Source organism: Ovis aries, chromosome 1 (genome assembly GCF_016772045.2).
Source record: "Ovis aries strain OAR_USU_Benz2616 breed Rambouillet chromosome 1, ARS-UI_Ramb_v3.0, whole genome shotgun sequence".
Lineage (NCBI taxonomy): Eukaryota > Metazoa > Chordata > Mammalia > Artiodactyla > Bovidae > Ovis > Ovis aries.
In genome coordinates, this window is record NC_056054.1 from 227,612,043 (window position 1) to 227,628,030 (window position 15,988).

Sequence of the window (15,988 nt, forward strand, 5' to 3'; positions counted from 1 at the left end):
ACAGTACATGAACTATGAACTTCCAGATGTTCAAGCTGGTTTTAGAAAAGGCAGAGGAACCACAGATCAAATTGTCAACATCCGCTGGATCATCGAAAAAGCAAGAGAGTTCCAGAAAAACATCTATTTCTGCTTTGTTGACTTTGCCAAAGCCTTTGACTGTGTGGATCACAACAAACTGTGGATGATTCTTCAAGAGATGGGAATACCAGACCACTTGGCCTGCCTCTTGAGAAATCTGTATGCAGGTCAGGAATCAACAGCTAGTACCAGACATGGAATAACAGACTGGTTCCAAATCGGGAAAGGAGTACGTCAAGGCTGTATATTGTCACCCTGCTTATTTAACTTCTATGCAGAGTATATCATGAGAAACGCTGGGCTGGAAGAAGCACAAGCTGGAGTGAAGACTGCCGGGAGAAATCTCAATAACCTCAGATATACAGATGACACCACCCTTATGGCAGAAAGCAAAGAAGAACAAAAGAGCTTCTTGATGAAAGGGAAAGAGAAGAGTGGAAAAGTTGGCTTAAAACTCAGCATTCAGAAAACTGACGTCATGGCATCTGGTCCCGTCACTTCATGGCAAATAGATGGGGAAACAGTGTAAACAGTTCCAGATTTTATTTTGGGGGCCTCCAAAATCACTTCTGATGATGACTGTAGCCATGAAATTAAAAGATGCTTGCTCCTTGGAAGAAAAGTTATGACCAACCCAGACAGCATATTAGAAAGCAGAGACACTACTTTGCCAACAAAGGTTCATCTAGTCAAAGTTAGGATTTTTCCAGTAGTCATATATGGATGTAAGAGTTGGAGTATAAAGAAAACTGAACGCTAAAGAATTGATGCTTTTGAACTGTGGTGTTGAAGACTCTTGAGAGTCCCTTGCACTGCAAGGAGATCCAACCAGTCCGTCCTAAAGGAAATCAGTCCTGAATATTCGTTGGAAGGGTTGATGTTCTTGAAGCTGAAACTCTAATAATTTGGCCACATGATGCGAAGAACTGACTCATTGGAAAAGACCCTGGTGCTGGGAAAGATTGAAGGCAGGAGGAGAAGGGGACGACAGAGGATGAGATGATTAGATGGCATCACTGACTTAATGGACATGGGTTTGGGTGGACTCCGGGAGTTGGTGATGAACAGGGAGACCTGGTGTGCTGCAGTCCACAGGGTTGCAAAGAGTCTTGACACGACTAAGTGACTGAAGTGAACTGAACTGAATAATAGCAAAATTCATAGAAACAGAAAGTAATTTAATGGTTGCTGGGGCAAAAAGGAAATAGGGAGTTGTTGTTTAGTAGGTATGGAAAGAAGAAAATGAAAGTCGCTCAGTTGTGTTTGACTCTGCAACCCCTTGGATTATACAGTCCATGGAATTCTCCAGGCCAGAATAGAGGAGTGGATAGCCTTTCCCTTCTCCAGGGGATCTTCCCAACCCAGATACAGAGTTTTAATTGACATTTTTAAAAATAACTTCATTCTTACAGAAGTGACTAATTTGGGAATATATGTTAAAATGTAATCTACTTCATTGACTACATTGATAGAGGAAGAACCGGTATTTACACAAATTTAGTCTTTTCCTAAACTACTGTGACCTACTCAGAAATGAGAATGCCTGCACAGTGACTTAAGAGAACAAGGACGGGCTAGGGAGTGAGGTTTATTTTCATTTGAAGAAATCTGTGTTTTGTAGATACCAGAGCTCACCTTTAAAAGTTCTGTGACTTACTCACATACAGTACTGTAGCACAGTAAAGGAGATGTGGATTAGAAGCTTGGATTCTTGGGTGGTATTTTTTACCTTTTTAAGTTCCCAGAAATGGCAATAAAGGATAACAGGAACAGACCAGAATTCATAGTAGATTTGGGGTGCAGGTATTGTTTCTATGATGTTGAGCCATATTACAAAGTAAATACACAATAATCTGATGGTTCTCAGTCATCATCTTATTTTCCCTAAAACCAGCATTTGACATAGTTAATTGTGTATGTGTCCTTGAAAAAATAATTTTTTTACTTGATTCCAGGTTTGCACAGATTCCTATTGTCTTCTGTCTCACTGAGTCTTAGTCTTCTTCCCCTTAGAGTGCCTGAAGTTGTGTTCATTCCATAGATAATTATCAGATCACCTAGTTTTAAATACAGTTTATACACAGCCAGCTTTTTAAGTTGATGTTTTTAGTCCTAACTTCTTCCTTGAACCCTCTGCTCAATTGACTGCTTGATGTCTCATTTTGATTAATTACAAGCATGTTCAGCTTAGCATTTTCAAAAGTGATATTACCCTCTAAACCTGCTCATCATTCAGTCTGCCCCATCTCGGTAAATGGTAGTTCTGTCTTTGACTTACTTGGACCAGAAACCTTCTAGCTCTTATTGTTTCCTCTCTTCCCAGTCTTATCCATCCCATTAATTAGCACATTTTGTAGGTTCAGTCTTCAGAATCCACATCTCATGATCTCCACTGCTGTGCTCCAAACTATCATCTTTTACTGGAATTCTATAGCTATGGTGTATTCCCAACACAGTAGCTGGAATGATTCTATTCCTGTCCGTATGTCTCCCTTTGCTCAAAACCCATCAGTGACTTTCTGCTTCACTAAGTAAATGCCAGAATCTTTACAGTGGCCACCATTTCCTGCTCCTTAATTCATTGCATATCAGCCAGCTGGACTCTTTGCTTTTCTTTCCTCTCATGTCATTTTTTATTTGCTAATTCCTCTGCCTTGAATACTTTCTGCCAAATTACCCACATGGCTTGCTCACTCATCTTAAGGTCTTTACTTAAAAATAGCCCCCTTCTTGACTTTATATTTTTTCTCTATAATATTTTTCACTGTCTAACATACTATATATTTTAGTTTTTATTCATTGTCTTTCCCCACACTAGGTTCTATGAAGACGAGATTTGTGTCCTTTTATTCCCTGCTATGTCCTTAACTCTGAAAACAGTTTGGTACATAGTGATCAGTAAACATTTGTTGAGTGAATGACTGGCTTTCTGTGTATATATACACATCTGTTTAGTATGGGAACATTATTAATGTTTCTCAAATGATGTTTTAATGAAGTAATTCAGTGATTTGCCTTCTAGTGAAGTTTTTCTGTTGGCAGTGTGAAGATCTTTGAACTTTAGTTCACAAAGAAAAATTACTATTTTGAAAATACTGAGGAAAAAGAAGGAAAAGTAGCTTATTTGAAGAGAGATGCCGCAGAAGCAGACCTAGAATGAAAAAGTAGTATGATCTAGTATAAAGAACATTGGTCTGAGACCAGGATAATCTGAGCCTTATTGTTCTTGGACAAGTCGTTGTATAAAATGAGACAGTTGATGTCTATGTTTTCCAGTTGTAAAATCCTATAATGCTTTTTGTGTAGATTTTTCTGTAACAAAACCATGACTTTGATTATATTCATACGCTATACATACAAGGAAAATACTCCTTAATCTCTTAGATCTCTCATATTTTATTTTAATCAGATGCTGTTTTGTAAGTGGAAAAAACTAATTGGTTTTCTCATCTGAGAATGCAACAAATAAGCAGAGAAGGCAGATTTAACTCAGCAGTGTGATAAGCTTAGGTTCTGTTGACTTCCTTACCTTGGTTGAATCTTGTTTAGATTCCTGTTCATCATAATTTTTTCCACTGTCTTTGCCATATGGTAAGTTCTCTTCAGCGTGTCAGTCACTTCCTGAAATTTTATTTCTTCTATAAAGTACTCAAAACCTTTGAAGAGAAATGATCATTCTTGCCAGGATTTGATCAGTCTCATTATAAAAGAGAAGGGAGTACTTTCCCTTTTGCTCATGTAAGATTTGAATATGTATGTGTTTGGTATAACATGTTTCTCTCTGCATTGTCATTAATCACTTTCTGTGTGATTCTGTAAGTTTACCTTGCAGCATTTCCCATCTTTTGAGAGGGTTGGTTTTATGTGTCTCACCAAACTTGTCATTTCTTAACCTTTTATCTTTCCCTACCAAATATGGGACTAGTAGCCATATACTAATAAAGTAGTTTAGTCATATTATAGTAACCCATCTTGGGAGAAGACATACATGTATTCATATGTTTTCTCTTCTGCTATGTGTGTGTGTATACACCTCCTGTACAAGATGTTGTGCTTAGTTGCTCAGTTTTGTCCAACTCTTTGTGACCCCGTGGACTGTAGCCCACCAGGCTCCTCTGTCCATGGGGTTCTCCAGGCAGGAATATTGGAGTGAGTTGCCATGCTGTCCTCCAGGGAATCTTCCCAACCCATAGATTGAACCCAGGTCTCCCGCATTGCAGGCGGATATTTTACTGTCTGAGCCACCAGGGAAGCCCCTTGTACAAGATCAGTTCAGTTCAGTTACTCATTCATGTCTGACTCTTTTGCGACCCCATGGACTGCAGCATGCCAGGCTTCCCTGTCCATCACCAACTCCCGGACCTTACTCAAACTCATGTCCATTGAGTCAGTGATACCATCCAACCATCTCATCCTCTGTTGTCCCCTTCTCCTCCCACCTTCAATCTTTCCCAGCATCAGGGTCTTTTCCACTGAGTAAGTTCTTCACATCAAGTGGCCAAAGTATTGGAGTTTCAGCTTCAGCATCAGTCCTTGCAATGAATATTCAGGACTGATTTCCCTTAGGATGAACTGGGACTCTCAAGAGTCTTCTCCAATACCACAGTTCAAAAGCATCAATTCTTTGGTGCTCAGCTTTCTTTATAGTCCGACTCACATCCATACATGACTACTGGAAAAACCATATCCTTGACCAGACAGACCTTTGTTGGCAAAGTAATGTCTCTGCTTTTTAATATGCTCTCTAGGTTGGTCATAGCTTTTCTTCCAAGGAGCAAGCATCTTTTAGTTTCATGGCTGCAGTCAACCACCTGCAGTGATTTTGGAGCCCCCCAAAATGAAGTCTGTCACTGTTTCTATTGTTTCCCCATCTGTTTGTCATGAAGTGATGGGACCAGATGCTATGATCTTAGTTTTCTGAATGTTGAGCTTTAAGCCAACTTTTTCACTCTCCAGTCTGTTGCTCCATGTCCAGTTCTAACTGTTGCTTCTTGACCTGCATATAGATTTCTCAGGGAGCAAGTCAAGTGGTCTGCTATTCCCATCTCTTTAAGAATTTTCCAGTTTGTTATGATCCACACAGTCAAAGGCTTTGGCGTAGTCAATATAGCAGAAGTGTATATTTTTCTGGAACTCTCTTGGCTTTTCGATGATCCAGTGGACTTTGGCAGTTTGATCAAGTGAATTTGATTCACTTGTACAAGATAGGTGAATATAGAAAACTTCAGAAATTCAATTCTTTTGTATTCTTCTTACCTTTATTTTCTGACTTTTCCAAATATAACTTTTGAATTTAATCTATTTCCTTATTGTTTGAATATTGAGTAAATAATGAAACTCTAATGTCTTTCCTTAGAGTTTACATTCATGTACTAATAGATTTCAATGCTTACAATTTAGATGTGGATCATTTTAAAGTATAGTATCTGTAGGTTAGAATTGTTTCTTAAAACTGCTCTAAAAGCTTGCGAAGCTTTCACGTGGCCTCCTACTATGAATTTACTTTTAAACTTCTCTTGTACTGAATCTGCATTCATCTTTATACTTGGCAGAGATAAGAACTTGATTCTCCTTGTGAAGACTTGCTTATCACTAGTAGTGCTAATAAGAGCTTTTCTCTCATACTGCTCCTATTATTTATCACTGAGAAATAAGTCCACAGAGGAAGCATTTAGTGTTAAGCATTTAACTTTTTATTGTAAAGTTGAAATGTGAACTTGAAATTTATTTGCTAGGAAATAAATAAGCACCATAATGACTGCTGCTGCAGAGATCAACAGGTGGAAGTGAGAAGAGGAGAAATATGTAAAGAATGGAAGACAGATTTTTTATAGTTATTTTATCTTTCACATTAAATTTACTGCATTTATTGGGTTAAAGAGCTGTTGTCCTTATGGAGTATGTTTAGGATGTAATGGTTATTGAGGTTGAAAACAGTAGTAACTCACTTTTCCCTGAAATGTTGTGTAGGTCAGTGTTTCCTGTCATGACTGATTTAACTTCTTGCCTACCTTTCTGTTCTGGCTTCTCATGTTCTTCAACAGATCCTGCACGACATCTTTTATGCATCTCTGTTTTTGTATATGCTGTATTTTCTACCTGGAATGCCTGTCTGTAACCAAATTTCAATTCAATCTTAAAGATTCAGTTTATATTTCATCTTTATTACGTGGTCTTCCTGCTGCTAAGATCAGTTTGCATGTTATAACACATCGCATATATTTAAATGAATAAAGTCAAGTAACCTGTTTGGAATGGTGTTTGGCACCCAATGTTTGCTAAATGTTAGGCCTTATTACTATTTTATTAAATCATATTTCTCTGCCATAAGAATACTAGCTTCTTAAGGCCATGGATATACTATGTCCAGTCCATTTTTTTATTTCTAGTGCTTGGCATATAGATGATTAATAAATATTTGGATGGTTGAGTGTATGCTTTTTAGCAGGCTTAAAGTGGTCATTCAGTAGAATCCATGTTGTGGGGAGGATGTGTGTGTGTTTAACTTTTTAAAAATTACTGGGATATAGCTTACTTTGCATAAACCTCATCCATTTTAGGTGTACAGTTTAATTATTTATAGCAGATTTTCAGAGTTGTGCTGACTATCACAATCCTGTTTTAAAATATATTTCATCTCTTCACAAAATATCTTACGCTGATAAGTTTTTTTATTCTTTTTCTTTCTTGTGCTATTACCTAACCATCAATATTCCTAGGGTAAAAATGACAGGCTAGATGACGTAAAGTCAAAGAATTATATTCGTTATTTCTTGAATGACTAACTTTAGAATTTTCTTTAAACATTTAAGTTTCATATAGTATGTTGTTATACTACCATATCTTAGATTAATACCAGTGACTGGATTTCCCTGGTGGCTCAGATGGTAAAGCGTCAGCTTACAGTGCGGGAGACCCAGGTTCGATCCCTGGGTCAGAAAGATCCCCTGGAGAAGGAAATGGCAGCCCACTCCAGTACTCTTGTCTGGAGAATCCCATGGATGGAGGAGCCTGGCAGGCTACAGTCCATGGGGTCGCAAAGAGTCGGACATGACTGAATGACTTCACTTTAGATTAATAGTTTTTAAAGAATACTGTACATTGATAAAGGTGACTTAGAAATTAAATAGCCATGAGTTACAAAGAAAGTACTATACCCTACACCCCATTAGAGCAGAGAAAGTATTTAATCCCTAGAACCTAGCTCAGTAATGGACATACAGTAATTATTTGTTAATTTTAAGAACCACATTCCTTCTAAATGAAAGTTCTGTGTTCTCTAAGATTCACTTGTTTGAATTTTTTGGCAATTTCTTGTCCCCTTTTGCCTGAATTTAGAACTTTGAAGCTGTATTATGAGCAAAAAAATACAGAAATTCTGGGTGATTAGATCAGCCTGAACTCGATCTACTCTTTATTGGGGGAGGAGGGGTGGAGGGAGGCACCCTCTACAGGCTTTGTCCTTTAGATAGTCTTTGGCCTATAAATAAGCCTTTGGCCAGTTTGGCAGCCTTTTGGAATTCTGATTGACAGCTTACTGCATCAGCGTAAATCATGTGACTCCATAACTATTATGTTTGCATGTAGTGTGTAAAAAACTGCTCTTTAGAATAAGTTAAAATTTAGAAAAAGAAACTTTATGTATCCCTTTCATGTGACCTCAGGGAAAAAAAATCCTTGATTTGAGATGGGGTTGTGATTTGTAAATATCTAATATTACTTTTAAGACATTTGTTTTTTTGCAATTTTAAAAAAAAGGTAAATGCTACCAGGCTGGTGCATGGGATGTCTTTCTACTATTTCATTTAGTTGTCTCTTTACCTCAATCATTCTCTTAAATAAAAAAATCTTTTTTGCTTTATTATGAAAAAGATTGTCACTTCTCTTATTTTGTATGTTTCTATGGCTAGTAATAGCCCAAAGCTTATGTCATAACTGTAGTACTAAATTAGTTTGATAAATCCTTTAGTAGTGGTTCAAATTATCAGAAACTCTAAATTTAATAAATAAAATAGATTAAAATGATGGGAAATTTTGTGTATATATAGCAGTTGTTTAGGATTTATTAATAGCTTGCTTTATTAAAAAGAAGTTACAGCCTGTTGATTATACCTTAATCCCACTTCTTTAAATGGGATGAGAAACCAGACTTGAAATAATCTCTGTCCCTCAGAAGTCTGCCTTTTACTGGACAAACCTTAGTACATTTTGCAGGTTTTATTTTCAGTATGTAAGACATAGGGCATTGTGTTTTGTTACTGTTTACTTGAGTTGTTTATTGTTTTAGTATTGTGATGCAGTGAAAAGCCCGTTGTCTTGATAGTGGTGCTTCTGCTTTAGAATGAACCATTGGCTCTAAAAACTGGCTTGAACTCTATTTGACTTGTGGGAGACAGTATCGCTTAGTAGTTAATTGACTCTGAATTTTGGGCCTCCCTGGTGGCTCAGACAGTAAAGGATCCTTTACTGCCTGAAATGCAGGAAATGTGGGTTCTATCCCTGGGTCAGGAAGATCCTCTGGAGAAGGAAATGACTACCCATTCCAGTATTCTTGCCTGGAGAATCACATAGACAGAGGAGCTTCGTGGACTAAAGCCCATGGGTCAAAGAGAGTCAGACCTAGTTGAGTGAGTAAGCATGCACACAGGCTCTAAATTATAATACTGGGTGTCACAGTTCTAGCCATGTAGCCTTGGTCAAGTAATTTAACTTTTCTAAGCCTCAGTTTCCTTATTTGCAAAAAGAAAGATTTCTTCTTCTTACCTCTGAAGGCTGTAATGATTGAACCATGGTGAATATTGAACATCTTATCATAATATTTGGCCAATTATTTTTACTCATTTGCAGCATACTATACAATACTAATACTTATTAGTATTTTCAGTTGTCATATTTTTAAATTCCATAGCTTTACCAAAGCTCAAATGATCACTTAAACAAAGATGGGATAAATTGATTTGGTCAAAAATTGAGGTAAAGATTTCCACACATTTAAGATCAGTACATTTTGAGAAGGAATAATATTTATTCCTCATGTTATTCCTAATATATAGAACATATATTCTAGGGGAGGAAGGGGACAATAAGCAAAAAAAGTTTAACATAGTATATTAAAATGTTGTAAGGGCTATGGAGAAAAATAAGACAGAGAAGCCCAGTACCCAGATAGATAGATGTATAGTTGCTGGGTAGTTAGGAAGAGGAAGACCTCATCATGGAGGTGACATTTGAAGCACTTGAAGATGAGTGAACACTGCAGATATTGAGGGAAGAGCATTACAGCCTGAGGATATAACAATAGCAATAATAAGTAGTGCACTATGTGCCAGAAATTTTATGTACTTTATATGTGTTTGTTTAATCCTTACAGTAATCCTTTATGTAGGTATTTTTGTTACTGTTCTTCAGTTGCTAAGTCATGTCCAACTCTTTTGCAATCTCATGCACTGGAGCCTGCCAGGCTCCTCTGTCCATGAGATTTCATAGGCAAGAATACTAGAGTAGATTGCCATTTCCTTCCCTCAGGAATCTTCCCAACCCAGGGATTGAACCCTTGTCTCCTGCATTAGCAGGTGGGTTCTGTACCACTGAGCTACCACACAAGCCCTTTAGTATTATTATTATTATTAATCCCCATTGTATAGATGAGGAAACTGAGGCATGGTAACAAGTATTATGGCTGAAAATTAAACCCAATCAGTTTATTTCTAAAGTCCATTTTCTTGTAGTTGCTATATGGTATGTTAGAAAATACCTTGAAGAGAGAATTTCCAGTGTGTTAGAAGAATATTGAAGTTAGTGAGGATACAGCAGAATGGATGGAGAGAATCATAGGAGTTGAGATATAGGAGGTGGTAACCAGGGAGGGGATGAGATGGGAATACTGAAGCCATTGCCGTGATTTGGCATCTACTCCAAAGTGGAAAACCATTGGGTGGTTTTGAAGAGGGGAGTAAAATGATCTGATTGACTTTTTAGAAAGGGTTTCTTTACTGAGTCTTTCTTCCCATGAAGTCTATGGGTAGAATTCAAGAAAACCTGGGAACTTAGAAGAAAAAAAAAGAGCATCCTTGTTTTCACTAACTTTCTAACTGAAAGAGTATTTCATTCAGTTAATAATGTAGCCAATAAACCTCCATATTTATTAAAGTAACCTGTGATTTTTGTTACCACCTATAAAAATCAGTTTTGTTGCAAGATATCCTGAAATACCATTCATGATCATTACTTTGAAAGTATAGTAATTATTATGGAACTGCTAGTTTCCATTTGATATGACAGTGAAGCATATGTATTACAGGTTGTTGTTTCATGTTTTCTATATTTTGGGAACAATACGTTTAATTGGCTTTTTTTGTAATAGTCCATATTTCATTTCTATATTTAAAACCGCTATCTAAGTTCCAGAGAATAGCAGGGAGGGATAAGAAAGCCCTAAGTGAACAGTGCAAAGAAATAGAGGAAAACAATAGAAAAGGAAAGACTAGCGATCTCTTCAAGAAAATTGGAGCTACCAAGGGAACAATTTGGACAGAAATGGCAAGGACCTAACAGAAGGAGAAGAGATTAAGAAGAGATGACAAGAATACACAGAACTATACAAAAAAAGGTCTTGTTGACCCAGATAATCACACTGATGTGGTCACTCATCTGGAGCCAGACATCCTGAAGTGTGAAGTCAAGTGAACCTTAGGAAGCATTGCTACAAACAGAGCTAGTGGAGGTGATGGAATTTCAGTTGAGCTATTTTAACATCCTAAAAGATGATTTAATGACATGCTGCACTCAGTATGTCAGCAAATTTGGAGAACTCAGCAGTGGCCACAGGACTGGAAAAGGTGACTTTTCATTCCAGTCCCAAAGAAGGGCAATACTGTATGATTGTGCTCATTTTACGTGTTAGCAAGATAATGCTCAAAATCCTTCAAGCTAGGCTTCAGCAGTACATGAATCGAGAACTTCCAGATGAACAAGCTGGGTTTAGAAAAAGCAGAGGAACTAGAGATCAAATGGCCAACATCTGTTGGGTCATAGAAAAGGCAAGAGAATTCCAGAAAAACATCTACTTCTGTTTCATTGACTCCACAAAAGCCTTTGACTGTGTGGATCACAACAAACTGTGAGATGGGAATACCATACCACCTGACCTGCCTCCTGCGAAACCTGTGTGCAGGTCAGGAAGCAACAGAACTGGACATGAAACAACAGACCAGTTCATAATTGGGGAAAGACTATGTCAAGGCTGTATATTGTCACCCTGCTTATTTAACTTCTATGCAGAGTACATCATGTGAAATGCTGGGCTGGATGAAGCACAAGCAGGAATCAGGATTGCTGGGAGAAATACCGATAACTTCAGATATGCAGATGACACCACTCTTATGGCAGGAAGCAAAGAGGAACTAAAGAGCCTCTTGATAAGGGTGAAAGAGTGAAATAGCTGGCTTAAAACTCAACATTAGCCTCCGATTAAAATAAATAAATTTATATTAAAAAAAAAACTCAACATTTCAAAAAACTAAGATCATGGCATCCAGTCCCATCAGTTCATGGCAAATAGATGAAGAAGCAATGAAAATAGTGACTGATTTTATTTTCTTGGGCTCCAGAATTACTGGTCACTGCAGCCATGAAATTAAGACACTTGCTTCTTGGAAGAAAAGCTATGATAAACCTATACAGTGTGTTAAAAACCAAAGACATCACTTTGCCAGCAAAGGTCTGTATAGTCAAAGCTGTGTTTTTTCCAGTAGTTGTGTACAGATGTGAGAGTTATTAGACCATAAAGAAGGCTGAGCACTGAAGAACTGATGCTTTTTAATTGTGGTGCTGAAGACGACTTTTGAAAATCTCTTGGACTGCAAGGAGATTAGACTGGTCAGTCCTGAAAGAAATCAGTCCTGAATATCCATTGGAAGGACTGATGCTGAAACTCTTATACTTCTGCCACCTGATGCCAAGATTCAACTCAAAAGCCCCTGATGCTGGGAAATATTGAGAGCAGGAGAAGGGGGCAACAGAGAGTGAGTTCGTTGGATTGCCTCATCAACTCAGTGGATGTGAATTTGAGCAAACTCAAGGAGATACAGGACAAGAAAGCCTGGCACAGTTCATAGGGTTGTAAAGAGTCAGACACGACTTAGCAACTGAGTAACCGCAACAGTCTGAGAAGGTGGCCATTGATTGCACTAGGCTGCCAAAGAAGTCTGTGGCACACAAAAATCAAGACTCCCTATGAGGATTACTTTGGTTGCTGTGATAATAATGGACTGGAAGAAAGATGGAGAGCAAGAACAGAGAGAGGGATGCAAGTTAGGAGTTGCAGTTATCTAGAGGAGAGATCATGGTGAGTTGGATCAGAGAGTGGCAGAGAAATCATCATATGTAGTTGTATTTCAGATAAGTTCTGATGATTGGACCAATATGATCTGCTAACAAATTGAGTGTGTAATATGAGAGAAAAAGAAGAATTAGGGATGGCTTTAATATATAATTTGATCTGTGCAACTGGAAGGATGGAGTTGCCATTTGCTGAAATTCTCTTTGAAATTATTAATAGACCTGGAGTATTGGATATATTGCAAATTTTTAAACAGTAACATAAGGCTTATAAAAATACAAAAATACTAAGGGTAAAAGAACTCATAATCTCACCCTCGTATGAACCATGTGAGATGGGGTAGAACATATGTTTAACTGTTAAAGGTCAAAAGTTTTGGTTTCAGATATGTTTGATGTATTTATTGGACATTTTAAGTATTGCTTCATGAATTGCTCTCTCCACTTAATATGTCTTGGCATATGCAGTTATTAGAAAGAATGAGGTGGTCCTATATATAATGTGAATTGGTATCGTTTCTGAATGTCTTACAGTGAACATGTATCCATGTGTTAGGTAACTTTAAAGTGAGAAAAAAACGTTAAAAAACAGAATGGTTACAATATGTGATAGAATAATTATGTGCTCCTTCGGAACAATAAAATATATCTGCATATACCATCATGAAAGATCTTCCAGATCTTTAAATAAATAAAAATAAAGTAAAGAACAGAATAAGTGTATCAGAATCATAGTAAACCTAGCTATGTGTATCTTTAAAGAAAGAGGCTGTGAATTGTCAGGAAGGTTTTCACCCCCTCCCCCACCCTCCTTTTTTAAAGCAATTCAGTTTACTAACCTTGTACATATATTACTTTTTAAATAGGGGGTTCATATGGCAGTGAGATTACCTTGTACATATATTACTTTTTAAATAGGGAATTCTTACAGGGGGTGAGATTATGGATTATTCTTTGTACCTTTATGTTTTTAATAATTCCTGTGTTATAGTTTCAAACTTTTATGATATATCCAATATTATAGTTCCAGTAATAATTTCAAAGAGATTTTCAGTATTGAAGAATGTGAATATGAAATGAAGATAGGAAATCATCATATAATCTTTATTAGGAGTAGAATATAACTTTATGTATATATATGACTAGAAGGAAAGATTAGGGGGTGTACATCAAAGTGTTAATAGCAGTTTTCTCTGGGTGATGGAATTTGAGGTGATTTTTTTTTAAAACAATTTTCTTTAATTTCTTGTAGACTATGAGAAGACAACGAAATGAAGTTGTAGTTGAATTAAGAAAGGTGAGTCTGATTAATATTGTGTACTTTCAAGTATAATTACAGCAGCCATATATAGAGAAATTAGCAAATGTATATGAATCTCAAGTGCTTAAATGAGCGTTTCTTTTTTCTTTGAAAATGGAGATATTGACTAAATTTGACAGTGATTGAAGTTGGCAAGGTGCATTTTGTCAACTATCTAAAATAGAGGTAAACGTTATCTAACAGTTTTTTCTTCTATAATTTTAAATGTTTTATGTAAGGTATATGTCATAGTTATACTAAATAGTTCTGCTATTTACAATAATTTACTCCATAAAAGGAGCTTGGTATTTAAAAATTTTGTCAACTTTTCAAGTATTAAAGTAGGTTAGTTGAGAATATATTTTAAAATTTGTCCTGAACATTTTAGTGAAATTCAAGTGGCCCTTAATTTTTGTAAGACATTGTTAATTTTTGTCTGATTTTTGAACTGCCAACTTTTGCTTTGACTTTGCTTTTAGGTGATAAAGAGAAGCTCCCAGATGATGTATAAAATGGTTCAGTACTTTTAAATAAATATGTATGTTTGGTTCTGGCTTAAACTCTATTCTTATCTTTTTTTAATCAAATTAGTTTTTTTTTGTTTTTGTTTTTAGTTTGTTTTTACATTGTTCACAGTTCATTAAAAATGTAATGTTTGGAGTTTGGGGGCTCAAATAGGTGTTGCTTACATGTTTAATTCACAATTTGGTTTAATTGTTTGCATTTGCATTTTACTTTGAAAAGTCACTTTGTATTTTTTGTAGGCACAGGATTGTCTAATTTTTATGTGAAACTACTTAGCGTTTTAAAATTTAACTGAAGTTCTATTTTTTTAAGAATAAAAGAGATGAACATCTCTTAAAGAGGAGGAATGTACCACATGAAGATATCTGTGAAGACTCTGACATAGATGGTGATTATAGAGTGGTAAGTTGTTATTCTGGTAATTTAAAAATTCTGTGATTTTTACATAAATACAGAATTACAAGGTGAATTTTTAACTTAATTTTATCTTAACTTTTTCCTAGCAAAATACCTCTCTAGAAGCTATAGTTCAAGTAAGTTGATTTCCCCTCCCTCACCCTCATTCATATTTCTTGTATTTGTCAACTAATTATTGTGTATCCGCATCAAAAATTGTTTGGTTTTTTTATAGAATGCGTCCAGTGATAACCAAGGAATTCAGTTAAGTGCAGTTCAAGCTGCTAGGTAAGTTAAGGACATATTTAATGTTTATAACTTAGGTTTGGGTTTTTACTATATAGTAGTTCTGTTTCTTATGTTAACTTTGATGACAAATAATAAAAAATAGTCAAAGACCTAATGAATTTATTTTAAAAATTATTCTCTAAGATTATTCTCTAATTTAGAGTATTAAAATTAGCAAATTTCTAATTCACTAAGAACTGGAAGCTTTAGTGTACATTTAAAATGTGCAAACACTGGAGAAAGGTTGATTTGACATGTTACTGCTATAGACTAATAGAAAAACATTGTAAAACTTTTCATTCTTTACTGAATAATAGGTTTAATTTTATTAAAAGTCAGATTCTTCAGCTCTTGCTCGGGTAGCTGATTCTCACAATTTTCATAATGATCAAACAATAAGTTGAATTAAAGCTTTAAAAGATGCTTACTCCTTGAAAGGAAAGTTATGACCAACCTAGATAGCATATTCAAAAGCAGAGACATTACTTTGCCAACAAAGGTCCGTCTAGTCAAGGCTATGACTTTTCCCAGTGGTCATGTATGGGTGTTAAAGTTGGGCTGTGAAGAAAGCTAAACGCTGAAGAATTGGTGCTTTTGAACTGTGGTGTTGGAGAAGACTCTTGAGATTCCCTTGGACTGCAAGGAGATCCAACCAGTCCATCCTAAAAGAGATCAGTCCTGGGTATTCATTGGAAGGACTGATGCTAAAGCTGAAACTCCAATACTTTGGCGACCTCATGCGAAGAGTTGACTCATTAGAAAAGACTGATGCTGGGAGGGATTGGGGGCAGAAGGAGAAGGGGACGACAGAGGATGAGATGGCAAGATGGCATCACCAACTTAATGGACATGACTTTGGGTGAACTCTGGGAGTTGGTGATGGACAGGGAGACCTGGCGTGCTGCGATTCATGGGGTCGCAAAAAGTTGGACAAGACTGAGCGACTGAACTGAACTGAAGGCTGCAAGGTGTTAAGATTTAGGACTCCTACTTATCATTTTACATATATCTGTTGTAAAACCTGTGCACTCATATTTCAAAGGAAAAGCCAGAGAAGCT

The 15,988-nt window shown here is 36.5% G+C and overlaps 1 protein-coding gene across 1 annotated transcript in view; it reads left to right on the forward strand.

Annotated features, from left to right (window-relative positions):
* KPNA4 (karyopherin subunit alpha 4) overlaps positions 1-15,988 on the forward strand; it is a 63,690-nt gene that overhangs the window by 16,621 nt on the left and 31,081 nt on the right. Inside the window, exons 2-5 of the mRNA XM_015092573.4 lie at positions 13,673-13,717; positions 14,558-14,647; positions 14,749-14,778; positions 14,877-14,929. Coding sequence (XP_014948059.2) covers positions 13,673-13,717; positions 14,558-14,647; positions 14,749-14,778; positions 14,877-14,929 — 218 coding nt within the window. The remainder of the gene's footprint in view (positions 1-13,672; positions 13,718-14,557; positions 14,648-14,748; positions 14,779-14,876; positions 14,930-15,988) is intronic.